Here is a 24,479-nt window from a genome sequence, read left to right as displayed (position 1 = left end):
TAAACACACTCTGAGAGCTTGTATGGGGCCACAACTCTCTGTTTTTGATCTAGATATTTTTTGCTTTTGGGATGCCAATCAATTCTCTCTGTTGTTACACTTTGCTGAGTTTTCTGTGTTAAAAAGTACAGAGCTAGGAGGAACAGACAGCATTTTTGAATAGAGGCAAATGAAAATGACATATGATGAGAAGGCATCTCTCTTTTATCTGCTCCACTGTCATGCTTATTTTTTGTCAAATACACCATGGTCAAAACCACCAAAGACATATATGCATGCTCCTTTTATTGATTAGTTGTCAGTCAGTATGGATTATTCATTGGCTGATTTCAACTTTTTTCATTTGGTAAACCCAATCTTATTTTGCTACTTCCTTTCTATGCAAAAATGTATATATTGTGATTTACTGTATATCTCCATATAATATATCATAGAATGAGGAGATTTGTGAAAGCGCATCAACGCAGCTTAAAACAATCCCATCTGCTCTGGTACGTATATCATCTTTGTATTGTCTGACGCTCTGCAGCATTAGACTACTGGCACAGTTTCTGTCACTGAAATCTCCCTTGAAATTTTGCATGCAGGGAGGAGGGAAACACACACAGGGGCATCATCACAGCAACTATGGATCAGTTGCCTGGATGTAGTTTTAGATGGTGGTTGACTGATATGGGTTTTTTGAATAGCCAATGCCGAAATCCAGAGAGCAGGATGGCCGATAGGCAGATACAATGCGATATATCACACAATTTAATATAGTAAATAACAAACATAAAATTGCAAAAAAATATATAAACTCCTATTTACCACTATATTTACTCAATTTCACACAAAACAAAAAAAAGATTATATTTTAAATGATAGATGGCAGTTTCTTCAGATTTATGTTGTCATCAAATTTCAGTAATTTATGTGCAAATGAAGACATTTTATCGGTCGAGCACTAGTTGGTAGATAAACTTTTTTAGATAAAAATCTAAAATGAATTATCGTTTCTGGTGCAGTTTTTAAGGCTCTTCTTGGCAGAGCATCATAATGTTAACGTTAAAATTCACCCGCATGTCAAAATATGTGTTAAATGTTATATTGTCAGTGGCCTGCAGCAACTCTACTGAACCCAGATTGGTTTTATGTCTCTTCAAGGTCATCGACTTTTGTGTGGAGGAATTATTGCACTTTAACCATGCTATTTGGCAGTGAATGAATTGCAAACCACTTTTTTCCACTTTTTCATAGTCCTTAGAATTACTGTAGGCCTGCAGAATTCTGCTAAAACTGAATAGTGCCTGACAGTGGTTACTTGTTTGAAACCTGTTTGTTGCTGCTAGTGGCACAGAAATTACATAGTTCATCTTTAAATATAATTGTATTTTGAATAGAGTATAGAATACTGTAAAAATTTTCATACAGTAAGAAACTGTTAATTGGTTCATCTTAACGTGTACCTGTTTGTAACTACGGTAAATGTAATTTACGGTAAAAAATAAAGTAAAACGTTTTACCTTATAGTTAACGGTAAATTTTATATTGTGTTTAACAAGACAATATGTGTAGCCTACTTTTATGGTAAAATAATGTTAAAAGTATGGGGAAAACTATCATTGTGCTTCCCTGCGTGACCATCACATTTGATTAAAAGTTATTGTAATATTAGTAATATTAGTTTATTAATATGTTTGATATCAGTTATGTAATTTTTTAATTAATTTTTATTGCATTATGTTTGTGTCACTGATGTTACCCTGATGTTGTTTGTGTGAGTGACAATGTGTTGGGCCCAATGACTTCCACGATGAGAAGAAACATGGTCAGAATCTAGTCATAAAAGGAATTGGCTATAAAGCATGAAATGCCATGGAATTTGACATTAAAGTTAAAACGAATGAATGAATTATACATTTTTCAAAGTAAAATCATGATGCATGTTATGATTAAACCTGAAAAGACTGATGTTTAATTAAATAAAGAAATGTGCTGCATGCTTCTAAGGGTATGTATGAAGCCTGCCACTCTAACACTAACACTTACATTTACATTTATTCATTTAGCAGACGCATTTATCCAAAGCGACTTACAAAAGAAGAAAACATAAGCGAATCATCTTAAGGAGACAGTGTTACGAAAAGTGCCATACTACAAAGTTTCACTACCATCAGAATAGTATATATAAATAATATATACATTTTTTTTGTGACCGGTTAAGTGCTTTTGGAAAAGATGTGTTTTTAGCCGTTTTTTTTAAGATAGAGAGTGAGTCAGCTTAACAGATTGAGTTGGGAAGGTCATTCCACCAACGTGGTATGATGAAACTGAAAGTCCGGGAAAGTGTTTTGGTGCCTCTTTGTTTTGGTACGACAAGGCGCACCTCATCATAAGCATCACGTGCACTCTGTGTTTGTAATAGATGACAGACAGCAGAGCGCACATTAACCTTAAAGTGTGCAGCAAATGCAGACTATTTATTTATTAGGGCTGTTTATTGCTTAAAATTTTTAATACAATTAATTTCATGGTATGCTGATTAATTAATTGAATTAATCGCATATATAAATATTTGTGGAGAAAGCCCCTAAAATAACAATAATTTAATATTTAATGATTATAAATAATTACAAATATATATATATATATATATATATATATATATATATATATATATATATATATATATATATATACACACACAGTTCACAGCAATACATTTTGCAATTGAATTTGTCAATCAGTCCGGGATTTATTATACAGGCTAAGTATCGTCAATGTACACCTGCATCAGATGGAAGCTTTTGGAGAGGCTCACTTTGGTTATGTCGTGTCATAAACGCACAGGTTTAGGTCGCTGTTAAGTTAAACGTAGTCTGAAATGTAGACAAACATATCTCCTGCGTTCTGATTTGTGATCCAAGTGTTTGAATGCAGGAACATGTCCTTATATTGAGTGCTTATCAATCGGAAGGCTGCAGCCTAGTTGGGCTGGATATCTATGCTGGCACATCATCAAGAACCGTGGAAGGCCGCCTCAATTGTGAGGACCCTTGGAAGGCAGCCTCGTTTCACAGCCTTCATTTGCCATATTTTGGAGGATGCATGAAGTGCAGTCTTCTTGGCCTTCAATCACTCATCAAATTTGGGCCGCAAATCCCTGCAGAGGATAGTGAGGAAAGCTGAGAAGATTACTTCCATCAAAGACATTTACAAAAAACACTGCATCCGCAAAGTAACCAGCATTGTGGATGACCCCACACACCCCTGACACAAACTCTTCACCCTGCTGCCGTCTGGCAAAAGGTACCGAAGCATTCGGGCCCTCACGGCCAGACTGTGTAACGGCTTCTTCCCACAAGCCATCAGACTCCTCAATACTCAGGGGAACTGGACTGACACACACACACACACACACACACACACACACACACACACACGTGTCCTGAGTTGCACTTTAATTATTGTCAATTTATACCTGGCTGCTACCTCAATAACTGCTATGCGCATAGAACATTATCTCATGGTATGTTATGTTTACATTTGGCATTTTTAGAAATGGTGATATTTTTGCACTACTGTGTACTGGTCGGTGCTGCACTGTGTCTCACTGTGCCCATTGTCCTGTTAATTTTTTGTAATTTATTGTACTGTCCCATACATTTTGCACACATTTGCACGTGCACTATATAGGCATGTTATTTAGTCTGTGTAGTCTCATGTGGTTCTGTGTTTGTCCAATGTTGTTTTATGTAGCACCATTGGTCCTGTAGGAACGTTGCCTTGTTTCACTATGTACTGTACTAACTGTATATGGTTGAACGACAATAAAAACCACTTGACTCACAATCCCTTGCACATGCGTACTTACTAGACCATCTCATTTTAGCGCTGGATGCTGAGGAGGAGCCTAGGCTGTAGCCTTCCAATTGAGAAGCACCCATTGTGTTGTCTGCTGTTTCTGTTCTCTGTATAAGAGTGCATGTTGCCTACACAGCTGAATTTTCACTTACTGCCCCCTGGAGAAAATAGGTGGTAATTGAAACTTGAATTGATTTGATGGTAGGAATATTCCTTATTACGGTCTGGGGCCATGATTAATTGCATACATTAACACATAATTTTTTTATATAATTAATCACACCAAATTAACGTGTTAAATTGGCAGTCCAATTATTTATCAAATTAAATCAGTCTTTTTTAGTGCTTCATTTGGTTTCCTGCCAAAATAAAAGCTATGTTTCACTAGTGATATTGTAGACATTGCGACATAACATTTACATTTTACATTTACATTTATTCATTTGGCAGACACTTTTATCCAAAGCGACTTACAAAAGAGGAAAACATACCGGTAAGCGAATTATCTTAAGGAGACAGTGGTACGAAAAGTGCCATACTACAAAGTTTCACTACCATCAGAATAGTATACAAAACAGATTTAAGTGCAACAAGAAATGTAATTAATATTTTTTATGAGTTATCTTCCCGGATTGAGTTGGGAAGGTCATTCCACCAACGTGGTATGATGAAACTGAAAGTCCGGGAAAGTGTTTTGGTGCCTCTTTGTTGTGGTATGACAAGGCGACGTTCCTTAGCCGACCGCAGGCTTCTGGTGGGAACGTAGCTCTGCATAAATGTTTTTAGGTATGCTGGAGCAGACCCAGTGACTGTTTTGTATGCCAGCATCAGGGCCTTGAATTTAGTACGTGCATGAACCGGCAGCCAGTGGAGAGAGGCATAGCGTGGTGTAACGTGCTCTCTTAGGTTCATTACAGACCAGACGTGCTGCTGCATTCTGGATCATTTGGAGAGGTCTAATAGCACCTGCAGGAAGGCCTGCAATGAGAGCGTTACAGTAGTCCAGTCTAGTTATGACAAGTGACTGAACGAGCAGTTGTGTGGCATGTACAGAGAGGAAGGGTCTTATCTTCCTGTTATTGTTTAGTGTAAATCTACATGATCTTGCAGTCTTTGATATGTGGTCTGTGAAATTTAGCTCATCATCAATGGTTACCCCTAGATTTCTGACTGTTTTGGAAGGCGAAACTGTAGTTGGACCCAGCTGCGCGGTGATGTTGTGTTCAACAGCAGGGTTGGACAAGGAGTTCGGTCTTGGCTGGGTTGAGTTGCAGGTGATGTTCCTTCATCCAGGCTGATGTCTGCCAGACAGGCAGCGATTCGAGTGGTCACTGGGGTGTCGTTGGGCTGGAAAGACAAGTAGAGTTGCGTGTCATCAGTGTAGCAGTGGTAAGAAAAACCATGTGACTGGATGATGGGTCCCAGTGATGTTGTGTATATGGAGAAGGAGAAGTGGCCAAAGCACTGATCCCTGAGGTACCCCAGTAAGTAACTGATGTGGCTTGGATACCTCCCCTCTCCAGGCTACCTCAAAGGACCTTTCTGAAAGATAGGAGTTGAACCAGCCAAGCACAGTTCCAGTGATGCCCAGTTTAGACATGAATATACTAAAACTGTGTAGTTAAATGTATAATTCATTGTAGTAATATTAAATGATGGACCTTATTTTAAGAGCACTATGCCTTAAGCGCAGTGCTATGCGATATGTCATATGTGCAAAGTCGGTGGGCATGGCCATGAAGTTTTGATATTGTTGTGCAAGTATGTGCTAAGTCTAGGCACAAGTAGGTTGGCAATTTAATCCTGAGACCTGAGTAGATCAGCAAGTAAAGATGCTGACTACCACACCTGGAGTCATAAGTTCGAATCCAGGGCATGCTGAATGAATCCAGTCAGGCTTCCTAAGCAACCAATTGGCCCGGTTGCTAGGGTGGGTAGAGTCACACTGGGTTAACCTCCTCGTGGTCGCTTTAATGTGGTTCTCGCTCTCAAAGGGGCGCATGGTGAGTTGTGCATGAATGCCGCAGAGAATAGCATGATCCTCCACATGCTAGGTCTCCACGGTAACGCGTTCAATAAGCCACGTGATGAGATGTGTGGATTGAATGTAAACAGTGATTCTGATATTTTTTGGAGTGGTGGTGGTGTAGTGGCTAAAGCACAGGGCTGTTAATCAGAAGGTCATAGGTTCTAACCCCACAGCCACCACCATTGTGTCCTTGAGCAAGGCACTTAACTCCAGGTTGTTCCGGGGGGATTGTCCCTGTAATAATTGCACTGTAAGTCGCTTTGGATAAAAGCGTCTGCCAAATGCATAAATGTAAAATGTAAATGTAAATTTTTCATTTTATCTCATATTTCCCCAGATTTTCCAGCTTATTCACAGTGTTGTTTATGGCCAGCTGCTGTTCTACAGGTGTGTTGAGGTTTGATCTGGACAAGGAACTGGGGGCTTTTGTTATGATGATGCAGAATCAGATTGGGCTGTGATGGTCATTTAATTACAGATTTGATGCCTTTTGGTCATTTGGAAATTAGAATAAATCATGTAGAGTAGTGGATCGCAACTGGTTTTGCTTCAGGGCCCAGATTTTACATTGGACATCAAGTGGTGACTCAATACAGGGCCAAAATCGTTTACTGTACTGAAGCAAACAAAAATGCCCTTAAACCTACACATTTATGAATGTAATATTACATTATTAGTAATAATTTAATTCATTTGTTAATATTACTATTAAACAGAAAAAGTCAACTGCCTAGTACAGGGTTCCCGTGGATCCTTAAAATGTTTTGAATTGAGTTTTCCAAAATTTAAGGTCTTAAAAAGTCTTAATTTTTATTTAAAGAGGTCTTAAATTTGGTAGCGGAAAGACAGGAATCATGATATGACCTAATGTGATTATCAAACTTCAAAATAATATGATTTAATTACATAAATGCGTGCATTGCATCCCTCAGACTGAAAACGCAGCACTGTTGTGTTTTCTCCAAGGGGTTTGTGAGTGTTTCCAGCTTTTGCGGAGCAGTTCACAATCATTAAGCCATATCGGAAATTTATGACAAGCGATCACAAATAATCATCTGTTGATGATGATGATGATATAGTGTTGATAAAACATGACGATGTTTACTTTTGTTTATTGTAAAATGTACATTTTATTGTAGGAGTGCACATTTTATATCCCTTATCTGTTTGTATGAGCAGCTGGAATCAGTGAATCGCAAGCATTTCAAAATTAAGAGTCCCTGGTGTATTTCAAAGTTAAAGTGCTGTTTATTGTAAAATGCTACACCACCCCCCCCAACCATAAAGTGCATATGGAATTGAATTACATTTGTCTCTGTCTGGCCCTCCCCATCACAGGAAGAAAAGACAAAAAAAATGTTTTGGTATGGGGACACGTTATTAATTTTATTTGTTCAGGTCATTTTATGAGCATCATAAGTAATTAATGTAAAACCTATTTATTTTTCCTTGTATCTCTTATTTCCCCAGATTTTCCATCTTATTTGTAGTTTTTCTACCAGCTTTTCCCTTTATACTTATTTTTTTGGATAAAAGCATCTACTAAATTAATAAATAATTGTTTTCTTCATGTCAAAACCAAACCTGTACTTCTCCAGCTCCCTCCACCTTTCCATCCCCCAATACATCTTTTCCACCCCCCATCCAAAACACACATGCGCACACACTCAAATGAGTGGGCCATCCTCTGCCTTCTGTGTGTGTGTGGAAATGAAGATGTCATTACATTAGCAGTTGAATAGCGATACCCCTCTCACATGAATAAGAGGTGAATGAGCCCCCCATCCTGAATAGCTGCCCCCTCTGCTCAACTGTTAGTACAGTTAAACACAGCACAAACGATTGGCCAGAGCCTGAGGGCATGCACAGATTCAGCTCTGTTAGGATTACCTCTACAGCCTCTTTAGCATGTTAAAAGAGAAGTGACTTTCAATAGGAGAGAGGAGATTGAGTTTGCGTGGAGTGTGTGGGTGTGGGTGGTTTACGAGGAATTTTTTTAGGTTACATACTGGTAATTACAAGGGTATTATGCTATAAATGTTGTTTATGAGGACATTTCTAGTGTCCCCATAATTCAAATAGCTTAAATACTAAACTATGTTTTTGGAAAATGTAAAAATGCTGAATTTTTTTGTGAGGTTTAGGGATAGTGTTAGGGGATAGAATATATTTTACATTTACATTTATGCATTTAGCAGACGCTTTTATCCAAAGCGACTTACTGTGCACTTATTACAGGGACAATCCCCCCGGAGCAACCTGGAGTTAAGTGCCTTGCTCAAGGACACAATGGTGGTGGCTGTGGGGATCGAACTAGCGACCTTCTGATTAACAGTTGTGTGCATTAGCCCACTACGCCACCACCACTCCAATATATAGTTCGCACAGTATAAAAAGTATTATGTCTTTGGAGAGTCCTCATAAGGATAGCTGCTCCAGCGTGCGTGCATGTGTGTGTGTGCTGCCTTTTCATTCTTTGGAGGCAGTCTTGCACAATATGTTGTCATTATCCTAATGTTATCTCTCATGGCCGCTGTTGTACACAAGTTCTGGACACTTCTATACACCCTCTCTCGCAGACCCTTAACCTTAGGGGCTCACACTCATTTTACTGTTTTTGTAGGGGCTTGCTTGTTGATTTAAACTTTTCAATGTACCACATGCACTCTCTCACACACACACACAGGCAGTGCAAAATTGGACACCAGGAGTGGAAAGAGTAACTGACATTTGAATGGGCAGAAGCGCTTTATTGGATTAAATTTCCAGAATGCAACCGACACAGATAAGGGTTAGAGTGAGAGGTTTTCAGCGTGAATGGGGCCATTCTGATTTTCCACCACATATCAAAGAATATACTTTGATATTTTGATTGATTTCATTATGTTTTTATTTAATTTGTTTCATTTTCCCAGACTTGTTTATAGTAAAAAAGGGTCGTTAGTAAGCCGAAGGACATAATTTGTTCCAATAATTTTTATGGAGCAAAATCATGTATTGAAAACAAACAAAGGAGAGAATTGGGAAACTCTGTGCATATGAATTTGTTACAGTTAAAAAAAAACCACGCAGTATTTCTCCACTTTTTCATTTTAGTGATTGTTAATGAACTTTAAGTGATTGTAGAAGTTCAGTTTGTTGATGCTTTTAGTATTTTTTAGATTTATCCTTTATCTCATAACACCATGGGTCCAGTCAGAGCTGAAAGAGTCATGGGGTCAAATCCTTCTTTTAATTACAGAGCTCCATGGGTTCTGCATGCCTTGGGCATACTATCTGTAGTATATTGGCCAGGAAGCAATAGCCTCCCGATTCCCGAGCCTAACAAAGAAAAGAACAGATCTCATTGTCCCCTTGTTTTTTTCTGACTTCGTTATTTAGATGTATGTTTCTGCAGACATTACCTGAAGCTACTTTTCTTTACTTTACCACAGTTCATACCCTGGGGTTCTTATTTGTGTGTGTGAAGGGATTTTGTTGCCCTGGCAACAATAGTGTGTTAGCTTACCATTTTTAAAGTAGTGAATTGTAAAGTTTCAAAAGGATTCAAGATTTTCGAATGCCATGCATGACCAGTGCGCTAAAGATTTTTGGTATTCTTAATAACTACATGCTTTCCAAGTAGTAGTATTATATAATTACTTTACAAGTTTATTATTAATGAAGAAGTTTACATGATTTTGGGTGTATCTGTCCAGCTTGTCCATTTAAAACAAATTTTAAAAAAAAAGTTTTAAACATTTAGTTTTGTAAGGAAATGTATACATAGACACTATTTATACAGTATTTGCATTAGCATTTATATCAAACGGTCTTTAGGACCATGAAATTCATACATTTTGTCTGGTGCGGTCAGACTTTTGACTTGTATTGTAAACAATGAACCATAGTATGTGGTATCAGATGATTCACAGTGTTGTTTATGGCCAGCTGCTGTTCTACAGGTGTGTTGAGGTTTGATCTGGACAAGGAATGAAAACTGGTGGCTTGTGTTGATGCATAATCAGATTGGGCTGTGATGGTCGTTTAATTACAGATTTGATGCCTTTGGTCATTTTAGAATAAATCGCAACTGGAGTAGTGGATCGCAACTGGTTTTGCTTCAGGGCCGAGATTTTACATTGGACATCAAGTGGTGACTCAATACAGGGCCAAAATCGTTTACTGTACTGAAGTAAACAAAAATGCCCTTAAACCTACACATTTATTAATGTAATATTACATTATTAGTAATAATTTAATTAATTTGTTAATATTACTATTAAAGAGAAAGTCAACAGCCTAGTACAGGGTTCCCGTGGATCCTTAAAATGGCTTGAATTCAGTTTTCCAAAATTTAAGGTCTTAAAAAGTCTTAAACATCTTAAATGATACAACAACATTTTTATTTAAAGAGGTCTTAAATTTGGAAGCGGAAAGACTTCAAAAGAATATGATTTAATTACATAAACTGAAAACGCAGCACTGTTGTGTTTTCTCCAAGGGGTTTGTGAGTGTTTCCAGCTTTTGCCGGAGCAGTTCACAATCATTAAGCCATATCGGAAATTTATGACAAGCCATCACAAATAAGCAACCGTTGATGATGATGATATAGTGTTGATGAAATATGATAATGTTTAATTTTGTTTATTGTAAAATGTAGATTATTGTAGGAGTGCACATTTTATATCCCTTATTTGTTTGTATGAGCAGCTGGAATCAGTGAAGTGCAAGCATTTCAAAATAAGAGTGCCTGGTGTATTTCAAAGTTACAGTGCCTTTAAAGTTAAAATTTCCATGCTATGAATCTTGTAGCCTCTGTCTGGCCCTCCCCATCACAGGACAAAAAGGCTAATAACATTTAATATAGGCTACCAATTAAAAAATAAATATTGGCAGATGACCTCTAATTTGTATCTATGTATATATTGGTTCATAAACCAATTTTAGAGTGATAAATGTGGAAAACATATCTTTAAACTTGTATATAGCCTATCCTGTTTTACTGATAAGCAATGTCCAAGCCATGTTGAATGTGTGCCCCTGCCTGTTTAAGTAAGAGTCTTTGATGAATTATTTATTTTGAGATTGTGTTGGTTTGTTTTGATATGGGGATAGGGTATTAATTTTATTTGTTCAGGTCTTGAAAAGGGTCTTAAAAAGTCTTAAATTTGATTTGAAAAACTCTGCATCACCCCTGTAGTAGGATTAGTTTGATAGTTTGGTTTCTTAATGTCTCTTAAAGGTGCACTCAGTAGTTTTTTCCTCATTAAAAAGCTGGCAAGTCACCAATATATTAAATAGTAGCCCAATAGTTATCATGCCCTTACATTTTTAGATACTAATCAAAGTATTAAAATGTAATTAAAATAGAATAAAATAGTTTTCAAAAGCGATATAATTAGCATGGGCGAGAAACAGTTCAATGTTTAAGTCCTTTTTTTATCATAAATCTTCCCTTTTCTTTCACATTCTTCTTTTGTTTTTGGGTGATTCACATTTTTTGTGCATATCCACCTCCTGGGCAATGAATTGTAATTTTTGGGTGAACTATCCCTTTAACTGCATTAACGAAACAAAACAAACACAAATGTGATAACACAATGGAAATTATTAGGCAGCATTAATTGGGGAAAACAGGAATTTTTAAGCCTTACACTTGAGAGGAAAACTGGTGTTTTCTATTTGTTTAGGCACAGACTAAGTGAAGAAATTAAACTGTTGTAGTCGTTTCATAAAAGTAGAAATTGTTATTGCATTATTATTAGCATTATTATTATGTTACATTAATAATTGTCTTTAGATATTATCTGTATTGGTAATTTCCCATCTGTTGTTGTAGACCGATACTTGCGTGATGGCAAATGGGCCTTTTGGAGACTGTAAATATTTTTTTAAAACCACTTCATTATAAAATTTTTTATTTTTTTTTATTTCGTTTGAATAGCAATATGAATTTAGAAATATCTTTGGTTTAAGTTTTTCAATAAATGAATTAATTTAAGGCAAAATTTACTGGTTGAAATGAGTGAAATGCATACACTTAAATATTGTGAAAATATTTAAAAGTCAAGTCAAGTGGTTTTTATTGTCGTTCAACCATATACAGCTAGTAAAGTACACAGTGAAATGAGACCACATTCCTTTTAGTACAATAAATTACAAAATAATTAACAGGACAATGGGCACAGTGAGAGACAGTGTAGTGTTGACCAGTACACAGTAGTGCAAAAAGATGACCGTTTCTAAAAATGCCAAATGTAAACATAACATACTATGCACATGGCAGTTATTGAGGTAGCAGCCAGGTATAAGGTGACAATAATTAAAGTGCAACTCAGGACACGTGTGTGTGTGTGTGTGTGTGTGTCAGTCTAGTCTCTGAGTATTGAGGAGTCTGATGGCTTGGGGGAAGAAGCTGTTACACACTCTGGAAGTGAGGGCCCGAATGCTTCGGTACCTCTTGCCAGACGGCAGGAGGGTGAACAGTTTGTGTGAGGGGTATGTGGGGTCATTCACAATGCTGGTTACTTTGCAGATGCAGTGTTTTTTGTAAATGTCTTTGATGGAGGGAAGAGAGACCCCGATGATCTTCTCAGCTGTTCTCACTATCCTCTGCAGGGCTTTGCGGTGCAAGTCCCAAACCAGGCAGTGATGCAGCTGCTCGGAATGCTCTCAATAGTCCCTCTATAGAATGTAGTGAGGATGGGGGGTGGGAGATGTGCTTTCCTCAGCCTTCGAAGAAACGCTGCTGGGCTTTCTTGGTAATAAAGCTGGTGTAGAGGGACCAGGTGAGGTTCTCCAGCCAGGTGAACACCAAGGAATTTGGTGCTCTTGACTATCTCCACAGAGGAGCCGTCGATGTTCAATGGAGAGTGGTCACTCTGTGCTCTCCTGAAGTCAACAATCATCTCTTTTTATTTTGTCCACATTCAGAGACTGGTTGTTGGCTCTCCACCAGTCCGTTAGCTGCTGCACCTCCTCTCTGTATGCTGACTCGTCGTTCTTGCTGATGAGACCAACCACGGTCGTGTGATCGGCAAACTTAATGATGTGGTTCGAGCTGTGCATTGCTGCACAGTCGTGAGTCAGCAGAGTGAACAGCAGTGGACTGAGCACACAGCCCTTGGGGGCCCCAAGAACAAGAATATTTTTAAAGCAAAAAATTGTTGCATATTGCCCAGCCCTACAAAATAGACAACAAAAGAAATAGGAATTATAAAGCCTTTTAAAGCTTAGTTAAAAACATTTTTTTAAGTCTAACTATGAATGACTATATGATTATTTTGCATTTTATTTAGTACATTTCGCATTTTGTCCCTGCTGTCCATGAAACTATCAGACCATACATGAGATAGAGTTTTGGGTTGTGACACACCAATTGAGAACCACTGATGTAAATGTGTCTTATTATAAATTATTTTTCTACAGGCAGCTGAGGGGGTGACATTCATTGGTCCTGACACACATGCCATCCAGGCCATGGGAGATAAGATCGAGAGCAAACTCCTCGCCAAAGCTGCCAAAGTCAACACCATCCCAGGCTTTGATGGTGTTGTCAAGGTCAGATCAACATTTTGTGTGTTTTTTTCTTTCTTTTTTTTTTATATCCTCAGAATCTTCCAAAGAATCCCTCACTTTACATAGCCATGTGCTGTTCATTTGATAGAAACATCCTAAACAACACATTTGGTTTTGTTTTGGTTTTACACATGGTGTAAATAGTGTTCACCCCAGCACAGCCACCCAGATCAGCGATTTACCTTAACCATTTTTTAACCATCTTAATCCTATTCAAGCTGAGCAAAACAAAGAGCTTCTAAACAATAAACAGCAATATGGTACATATGTGGTACATAAATATAACAATATAAATGTTGTATTGTATGTGTATGTAATGGACATTGATATCCACAATGAAAATTTGGGATTCATTATCAATTTTAAACATTAATTAATCAAAGTTTCTAGATTTTTAAAATTTTAAAGCAAAGAAATGTTATGACTTAAAATGCAGAAGAAATATTTAAGATCCTGTGTTATTTCTTAGCCACTTATCAAATAAGCAACTATTTGACATTGAACATGATTACTCTAAAGCCTAAAGTTACAATTTCATTGCCTCTATTGAAGCACCAAATCATCCTGTGTTAACATCGATCATTGGGTTCTATGATGCAAAGAAAAAATGAAATCATTTTAATTCAGCTTTTCATGCCAATTATGCTGATACTATCATTTGTAAGAAAATAATGAATGCACTATTCAATTAGAAAAATGCAAAATGGAAGCATTTTCACAAGAGGTCTTTTGAACACCACTGTACAAGCTACTTTTCTATAGAATTTATACACTTTGGATAAAAGTATAAACACTTAAAATACAGAATTTGTATGTTATTTTGTCAGGTAATTATGTAGTCAATATGATAATTATGTTGGCATAAGCATTGGGTCTAGTAAACAACAGCCCAACATTTTGACACCCATGGCAATATAACAGGATTGCAGTGATCTCAGAATGAAGAAATCTGATTTTAGTCAATTTTAATGGAGCTTCCGTAATTATCTGTGCCTATTTTGATCGTTTTCTTGAGCTTGACTAGTGCTGGACCCAAAGACTAAAGGAAAACAGTCAGATAAGGACAGTTGTTTTTAAAAGTAAATATTGTTATATTTATTTGTATATATATATATATTTTTTTATGAAACTCGAATTGGAGATTATACTATGTGGCCTGGAAGATTGACCATGTTTACACTGGTGGCCAAAAGTTTAGAATAATGTACAGATTTTGTTCTTATGGAAAGAAATTGGTACTTTTATTCACCAAAATGGCATTCACAGGGCACTACACTAACTTTTTTCCCAAGGAGTACATGCGCTCCTAAATGAAAAAATGTAGGAGCACACAAAGAAATTTAGGAGCACAGTGAAAATTAAATACAGAGTTTATTAACAAACAATTTATTACATACATATTTATACTGCGTGTATGAGTGTGTGTGCGTGTGCTAAGGGACACACATCTGTGGAACAGCACATACCTCCCAAATCACACATTGAACCCATGCCTACTAAAATCAAAGGATATCAGTTGTCCAGCTGCTTTTGTATGTTGACCGTCTGGCATACTTAGAGGTCAGCCAGCGATCTCTCATTATGTCAGCAATTTGACCGATCATCTCCACACATTGTCGTATGTGGGATTAATGTAAACTCCGTTTTTGTGGTGGAGTCTGATAAGCGGCCCAAATTTGACGAAAGTTTGTTCTTTCACAATGAAGTATGCAATATTTATCTTTATTTTCAGCTGCTTCCACTCCTCCTCCTCAGACTGCAGCACTTACCTCCTCAAGGCTGCAGACACAGAGCTTCATGGTTTCTCCTCTCTCATCCAGAGCACTGGATATCCCGCCATGAGATGTTTCGCTACACTATCTCTTTTCAGATTAGCAATGGGCATTCCGGCTCTTTTCATAATTGGTGTTAAAACAATTCGAATTAAATTATTAAATGTAATTATACTCTACCTTAACCACAATGTATTTAAAAATGCATTGATTTGTTATGAAAAATAATGCTATTAAACATTTGCAAGTATAACTTTTCACTGTATATAAACAAAGTGCATATAAATGTAACAATTAAAATACAATCTGAACAACATAAATTGGCTCCACCCTCCCTCACGCATCTTTGGTTCATTGGTTGACACTGCATGTCTGATTGACAGGAACAACAGGGGAGGCTTTTAGTCTGAGCAGACAGTCAGAACTAATGTGTGCGCTTGAGCATTTAGGCCTATATTATTTTATTTGTTTTTTTCGTCATTTTTAAATCTTTTGATTATTCGTATCTTAATTTGTTTTTAAAATATTTGTAAAAATAGATTCTGATATGCGAGCCGGCTCCCAACGTTCACAAGATCCGACTCGTTTGCAAATGACCCATCACTATTTCAGATGCGGGTTTCCTGACACGAAGGACGAGATGCCCACCTGTTTCTGCCCAGAACATGACGTTGTTTTCGAACTCATGGGAACATTTTGAGACAATTTGCATTGAATCTATGTGTTCTCCCTTCACCGGCTACAGTGGATGTTGAAGTGACAGCTGTGGTCACGGTAGCATCGCTAATGTTGTTATCAGCATCCCTAACGTTAGCCGTCTCAGGTAAACCTTGTGAAGAGACTTCATTAGTTGAACCTTGAGAACCTCCCTCACCAAATTCCTCTTTCTCTTCCTTTTTCGCTTAAAATAAAATGTGATGTCGCCTATACCGATACTTTTTCCATTGTTCACCTTTCTCTCTCTGACTGGATCGCGTCATCACAGAAAACTCTACTGTGATTGGCTCAAGCCGCATGTGGAATGTGTGTCTTGTAATTTTTAAACAATTATCTTAAAAAAACAAAACAAAAACAAAAAACGTTTGTAATCTTTAATCGCACACTGTGCTCCTAAATAAATTTTCCGGTTCGCACATATCTATTTTTAGGGGCAAATGAGAGTGAAATACTCTCACTGTAGAGCCCTGATTCAACTGATCATAATGTATAGTCAGGACATTAAAAATGTGAAAAATACGATTACAATTAAAAAAAAAATCACTTAAACTACTTCAAAGAGTTCTCATCAAAAAATCCTCCACGTGCAACAATGACAGCTTTGCAGATCCTTGGCATGCTAGCTGTCAGTTTGTCCAGATACTCGGATGACATTTCACCCCACACTTACTGTAGCACTTGCCATAGATGTGACTGTCTTGATGGGCACTTCTCATGCACCTTACAGTCTAGCTGGGTTAAGATCCATAACACACTTTTCCAATTATCTGTTGTCCAATGACTGTGTTTCTTTGCCCACTCTAACCTTTTTCTGTTTCAAAAGTGACTTTTTCTTTGCAATTCTTCCCATAAGGCCTGCATCCCTGAGTCTTCTCTTTACTGTTGTACAGGAAACTGGTGTTGAGCGGGTAGAATTCAATGAAGTTGTCAGCTGAGGACATGTGAGGCGTCTATTTCTCAAACAGGACACTCTGATGTACTTATCCCCTTAAGTTTTACATCTGGCCTTCCACATCTCATTCTGTCCTTGTTGGAGCCAGTAGAGCTTTTGTCTTTGAAGACTGTAGTGGACACCATTTGTATGAAATCTTCATTCGTTTTTTTTTTGGCAATTTCAAGCATTGTATATAGGGCTGCAACTAACAATTATTTTGATAATCGAATAATCTAACGATTATTAGAATGATTATTCGCTGATTATTGCAACAATTAATCATTAGCTCTTTACCGATTATTCAGATTGTGGCCCGACTTAAAAGGTTGAATTAAACGTGCTTACTAGCAATAAAGAGGGGGGGGGGGGTCATCTTTTAAAAGTACCTCTAAAAGACATTCACTGAATTAATGGGAAATAAATACTTTTTAAGTTTAATTCAATAATGAAGTTCACTGCAAAAAATCCTATTGTTATCAAGTTTTTTTTCTCTTGTTTTCCATTTTTAAATTGTCTAAAAAAATTAAATCCATTTACTTAAGAAGCAACATATAAGATATTTAGACTTGATCCATTTTAAATTTTGAATGTATTTTAAATGTAAGTGTATTTTGTATACAAGTGTATTTTTCACTTGGTTATAATTCTGCGAGTGCATTAAAGACAAAATATTCTTATATTCAAGATCTATTCTCTAAAAGCAAGTCTAAATATCTTATATGCTGCTGCTCAGGTGAATGCATTTTATTTTAAAGGATTTTTAGATATTATATTCAACATTCTCAGAAAACAAATTGTCTTCTGCAGTATAGCTGCTAAAGAAAATGTACATCGTTTTAAAGGAGTTTTAGATATTTATATTGGAAAACAAGCCAAAACACAATCAAATCAAAAACTTATTTTGTTGCAGTATATAATGGGGTGAAGACTTCCTCTCTCACCTTTCTGTTCACTTCAATCCATCTTTAACTCACAAAACAAACAAACTCCCTCTTATTAATAAAGCTGCACATTGCCAATTTTCTTCACGATAAGAAATGCACAGTGACGAGCTATCACGTTCTAATCTAGATGCATTAAGTGTGTGAGCTCGAGGGACGAGTGCCCCCGTGACTGAGTGTGCATCAGCCAGGTGCAGTTTCAATCGCTCCCCCTTAGATCGGGACATTTGTGCAAATCATAGAAGAGGCTCTGACCACACAGAGAAATGCTAGTTTCAGAGTTTGTAGTTAATTACATGATCTGTTTCTGTATTATTTGAACTTTAATAAAGTTATAGCGCATTAAATATAACTGCATTTAAGATGTTACACTGGGGTGTTTCCTTTAAAGAGCTCCAGCTCCGCTTAATCCACAACAAAAGTGCTTCTTAATTTATTATTATTATTAATTTTTTTTTTTATAATTCCCTTGTACTTTGGGATCTACATCACCTGAAGCTGTTTGGAAAATTTAGAGTGAATATGGACTGTGTGCTGTGTAATTCTTCCTCTCCTCGGTCTTGTGCGAACTGCAGTGGTGCTCTCGTGCATCATCATTACGGTTTAATGTGATCCCATGTTACGTTAAATGAGATCAAACGACTATTCGACAATTTTTTTTCTTTTTTTCGATAATGCCGTTTCAGCCCTAATTGTATAGCCTTCATTCCTCAAGACAATGATTGTCTGATGAGGTTCTAAAGAAATCAGACGTCGTCATTTTTTTTTGCCTAATATTTGACCTTAAGACATACCTGTCTATTGCATACTGTGGCAACTCAAACACAAATACAATGTTAAGCTTCATTTAATGAACCAAATAACTTTCAATTGTGTTTTATATAATAGCAAGTGATTTTCTTGAACCAAATTGGAAATGAGCTCGATTACTCAAGGATAATTAATTGGAGTGATGACTGCCAGAAATGTCAATTTTTCAAATAGTGATGGTGCTGTTTTTTAACACCAGCAATGTCCTGACTATACTTTGTGAACAGTAGAATGCCATTTTGGTGAATTAAATTACCGATTTCCTTTTGAAACTGCAGAATCTGTACATTATTCCAAAAGTTTGGCTACCAGTGTACATGCACTTAAGAAAACTGTTTGTTCTAGGGTATTTGCCGTAAGCTGTGTTCTGAAACATCATGTAAACAAGAATGCAGATTTCCTTATGCTGATTAAGGGATAAAGAGAAAGCGGTTTAACACATCTAGGTTTCTCCCAGAGAACGCGGCTTATGTGGTCATGCAAACACAACCAGTGTTCTAACAGGTTTGAGAAGTGCACATGTGCTTGAACAGACTGGATAACAAACATCATTGGATAGAGCCCAACAACAAGAATTCAACAATTCTGGAAGTACAGTGGGAAAAGCACATACAGGTGCTGGTCATATAATTAGAATATCATCAAAAAGTTGATTTATTTCAGTAATTCCATTCAAAAAGTGAAACTTGGATATTATATTCATTCATTACACACAGACTGATATATTTCAAATGTTTATTTCATTTAATTGTGATGATTAAAACTGACAACTAATGAAAATCCCAAATTCAGTATCTCTGAAAATTTGAATATTACTTAAGACCAATACAAAAAAAGGATTTTTAGAAATGTTGGCCAACTGAAAAGTATGAGCATGTACAGCACTCAATACTTAGTTGGGGTTCCTTTTGCCTGAATTACTGCAGCAATGCGGCGTGGCACGGAGTCGATCAGTCTGTGGCACTGCTCGGGTGTTATGAGAGCCCAGGTTGCTCTGATAGTGGCCTTCAGCTCTTCTGCATTGTTGGGTCTGGCGTATCGCATCTTCCTCTTCACAATACCCCATAGATTTTCTATATGGTTAAGGTCAGGTGAGTTTTCTGGCCAGTTAAGAACAGGGATACAATGGTCCTTAAACCAGGTCCTGGTAGCTTTGGCACTGTGTGCAGGTGCCAAGTCCTGTTGGAAAATGAAATCTGCATCTCCATAAAGTTGGTCAGCAGCAGGAAGCATGAAGTGCTCTAAAACTTCCTGGTAGACGGCTGCGTTGACCTTGGACCTCAGAAAACACAGTGGACCAACACCAGCAGATGACATGGCACCCCAAACCATCACTGACTGTGGAAACTTTACACTGGACTTCAAGCAACGTGGATTCTGTGCCTCTCCTCTCTTCCTCCAGACTCTGGGACCTTGATTTCCAAAGGAAATGCAAAATTTACTTTCATCAGAGAACATAACTTTGGACCACTCAGCAGCAGTCCAGTCCTTTTTGTGTTCTGACACTGTGTCTTGTTCAAGAGTTGCTTGACACAAGGAATGCGACAGCTGAAACCCATGTCTTGCATACGTCTGTGCGTGGTGGTTCTTGAAGCACTGACTCCAGCTGCAGTCCACTCTTTGTGAATCTCCCCCACATTTTTGAATGGGTTTTGTTTCACAATCCTCTCCAGGGTGCGGTTATCCCTATTGCTTGTACACTTTTTTCTACCACATCTTTTCCTTCTCTTCGCCTCTCTATTAATGTGCTTGGACACAGAGCTCTGTGAACAGCCAGCCTCTTTTTAACAATGACCTTTTGTGTCTTGCCCTCCTTGTGCAAGGTGTCAATGGTCGTCTTTTGGACAGCTGTCAAGTCAGCAGTCTTCCCCATGATTGTGTAGCCTACAGAACTAGACTGAGAGACCATTTAAAGGCCTTTGCAGGTGTTTTGAGTTAATTAGCTGATTAGAGTGTGGCACCCGGTGTCTTCAATATTGAACCTTTTCACAATATTCTAATTTTCTGAGATACTGATTTTGGGGTTTTTCATTAATTTGTCAGTTAATAATCATCAATTAAAAGGAATGAACACTTGAAATATATCAGTCTCTGTGGAATGAATGTATACATTATCCAAGTTTCACTTTTTGAATGGAATTACTGAAATAAATCAACTTTTTGATGATATTCTAATTATATGACCAGCACCTGTATACCCATATAATCTATACCCATTTATACACAGCAATGTAAAATATTGACGGTCCATCACTTTCGAATATATGTACTGGTAAACTGGGGGAAGCCCACAGTTTTATGTAAGAGGGAAACCCCACTATTGAAGGATAATTCTGCTGCAGGTCATAATCGAATTGAATCCAAACATTTAAGATTCCAACTCTGTTGCTGTGGCTAATAAAGCTGCTTACTCACTCCGCTATATGGGTACGGGAGTAAAGAGTACACCACTTATACAGTGCGTATAAATGGGAATGCTGCTTTCTGGTGTCCATGTAAATGTATTAATTATTTGTAGCCACTTTTAACAAAGCACAAAACAAGCTCTATTTAACAATTATAATGTCGCCTATGTATATACAGTGTCCCCAAAAAGTAATTGGACACTTTTGACAGTTATTTTTTTTTATTGCATTAGAAAAGAATTTCCATTCTTTTCATTCTTGCCATTTTTCTATTACTTTTATTAACTGATCCTAAGGTGATTTGATGAAGCTACAAAGCCAGTTCCTCAGGTGGGTGGCAGAAAAGTGCATCATTGTAATAAATTATAACAATATATCTATTGTTATATCATTTAATATTTTGCTTAAAATATGTTTCTGCCATATTTATTTAAAAATAAATGCCACTTGGTTAAATTAATTAATATTTAGTTAAATAATGCAAAGACATTCATACTTTAAGTCTGGCTTAGGTGTCCAAATAATTCTTTGGACAATCACTGTGTGTAACTTTCACAGAGTTGCAAACCCCACAAATAACTCAACCACAATTAAGCCATTTATACTACCAGTCCTTCAAAACAAGAGAGAACACAGTACTTTTAAATTACCACTCTTCTCTGTATTCCTCTTTCCCCCTCCCCCTCCCTCCATCCCCTCCTCCATGCTGTTTTAAATGGCCTTTAATAGCCTTATGTAGTGGCCATTTTGACACATCCTGAGCTGATAGGGCTCTATAAAGCAGAGATGTGCCATATGACACTCTGATTGTATGGGCATTACCATCTGTGAACACTTCCCAACGGCCATGATAACAACAGCACACTGATCACAATCTGACTCTCTCTCTCTCTCTCTCTCTCTCTCTCTCTCTCACACACACACACACACACACACACACACACACACAAAAATCTCTCCTTTAGTTCTTTCTGCTGGATTTCTCACCTTAACTTCATTGAATGCATGTGTAGGACAAAGCTGTTAATGTATTTTGACGTTTTCTTAGATAGGTGTTCCACTGTATGTGGTGTAAACCATTTAATAGTTGTTTCACAATTGTGGACAATTATTTTGTCACCATTTGCAAATTAGTTAAAACCAATTCAATTGTAGCTCACTCTCTGAAATGAATCACAGCAATCACATTTTAGCATTTATTATTTATATATGACATCATACTGTATGCTGACTTGAATAAATATAGCAATCTTCTTAGTAACTTCTTGACCTTTTAAAAATTATATTTATAACATAATGCCATGTCCCCGCCTTTCGCCCAATGTTAGCTGGGATAGGCTCCAGCCCCCCCGCGACCCTGTACACAGGATAAGCGGTTGACGATGGATGGATGGATGGACATAATGCCATGTTTAATGATAGAAAAATCATAGATGATAAACTCTTACAAATGATTCTGAGATAAACTTATTGAAGTTCCAGTCTTCTAGCATAGTGTGATGGCTTTCATAAAAGTCAAAGCAGATGCACTGTAGGCCTCTGCCTAAATATGCATTTTCAGGTACTATACCAGTGGATCTTTAAAACACTTTCACTGGGAAAAAGAAAATAATAATGCTTTGGTTTCTGATGGTTTAAGCTGTTGGACTGTATATTGCATTTTTAATAAAGGGACAGTTCACCCAAAAACTAAAAATCATGTACTCACCCTCATGCTGTTCCAGATGTGTATGACTGACTTTCTTCTGCTGAACGCAAAGATTTTTTATTTATAATTATTTATTTTTTTATTAGAAATTCTCCTCCCTGCCAAGTAGGTGGTGATATGCACAAAAATGTGATTTGCCAAAAAAACAAAAGAAGAAAGTGAAAGTGGAGATTGGTAGTAAAAAAGGACTTAAATATTGATCCGTTTCTCACCCACACCTATCATATCACTTCTGAATACATGGATTTAATCAATGGAGTCTTGTGGATTACTTTTATACTTCCTTTATGTGCTTTTTTGACCTTCAAAGTTCTAGCCACCATTCATTTGCATTGTATGGTCCTGCAGAGCTGAGATATTCTTCTAAAAATCTTATGATCCGCAGAGGAAAGAAAGTCATAGACATCTGGGATGGCATGAGGGTGAGTAAATTATGAGATCATTTTTATTTTTTGGGGAACTATACCTTTTAAGATATAAATATTGCTGCAAGCAGTGATGATGGGCACCATGGGTCCATTTCCACCTGGTGGCTTTTGGAAAACAATGCAATGTGGACATGTGCATCTGGCATTTGACATAATTCTAAACAATTTTGATGCAATTTGGGTAAATATAAGAGGACTTTTTAAAAAAAAATTTTTTAAACTATTTCAAAGTCTGTTGTAAGAGCCACACATCCTGCTACCAGTAGATGGTCTATGGCCACTATGTGATAAGCCTTCAAGACTAAATGTACAATTTGATCTAAGTCACACATTGCACGCAAGTTATGAGACACATCTTCTTTCCCATTTTACACCATTAATTTAATGCCTCGCCATGGCAACACCGTTCGTGATATAAAAAATATTTTCACAATTTAGCATCTTCCATGTCTTGGCATTATGTTGTCTAAATGTGGTGACAGTCTCATGAATCCCCTACGAGTATTTAAAAGTTCAGAGACTGCAATATTAAAAAAAATAAAAAATGGCTGACTTTCTGTTGGGCGGAGCTAATAACTATCATTTTGCAAGTTGTCTGACTTAATGAGAACTATACGTGTACCAATTGTAGTGACTGTAGGTGGTAATGGGGGTGCTACAAAGCCTCTTACATGGCCATTTTAAAGGGGGGTGTTACAGAGCCCCCCCACACGTCCATGCGTGAACATTTTCCCAGCCCTAATGGCCAAAGACTCTGATGTGTGTGCAAAATGTCATGAAATTAAGCATGCCAAGTGCCTCAAAAACACACAAATAGGAAGAAAGGGATAATAATTGTGTTGCCATAGCTACAATATTTAACATATCAAATATACCTTTACAAATTTGCATCAGCATTGTCTTGACATTATTCTAAAGAATTTTGATTTTAATTTAAGAGGGCTATTTCAAAGTCTGTTACAAGTGCCAGACTTCCTACTGCCAGTTGTTGGCACTATGACCGTGATCCATAATGGCCACATAAATGTGATCAGCCCCCATTACCAAACATACAGCTGAATTTTCATCAAAATCACACAGCGCACACAGAAGATATTAGTTACTGCCTGTTTCACATTTTTGCCATACATTTATTGCTGCGCCATGGTGATGCAATTCAAAATATTTGTTGCACAAATGTGGTGCCAGACACATGAATCCCCTAGCAGGATTATTTAAAAGTTCAGAGCCTGCAATTTTCAGAAAATCCAAAATTGCTAACTTCCTGTTGGGAGGAGCTAATGACTGTGAGTATGAAAGTTTTTCGGCTTGATGAGAACTATATATGAA

The 24,479-nt window shown here is 37.2% G+C and overlaps 1 protein-coding gene across 1 annotated transcript in view; it reads left to right on the top strand.

Moving 5' to 3' along the window:
- pcca (propionyl-CoA carboxylase subunit alpha) overlaps positions 1–24,479 on the top strand; it is a 78,069-nt gene that overhangs the window by 13,288 nt on the left and 40,302 nt on the right. Inside the window, exon 7 of the mRNA XM_052126506.1 lies at positions 13,286–13,417. Coding sequence (XP_051982466.1) covers positions 13,286–13,417 — 132 coding nt within the window. The remainder of the gene's footprint in view (positions 1–13,285; positions 13,418–24,479) is intronic.

The sequence above is a fragment of the Xyrauchen texanus genome, chromosome 5 (assembly GCF_025860055.1).
Source record: "Xyrauchen texanus isolate HMW12.3.18 chromosome 5, RBS_HiC_50CHRs, whole genome shotgun sequence".
Taxonomy (NCBI): Eukaryota; Metazoa; Chordata; class Actinopteri; order Cypriniformes; family Catostomidae; genus Xyrauchen; species Xyrauchen texanus.
Note: the sequence above shows the minus strand (reverse complement) of the source record. Positions and strands in the feature narration are given on the sequence as shown.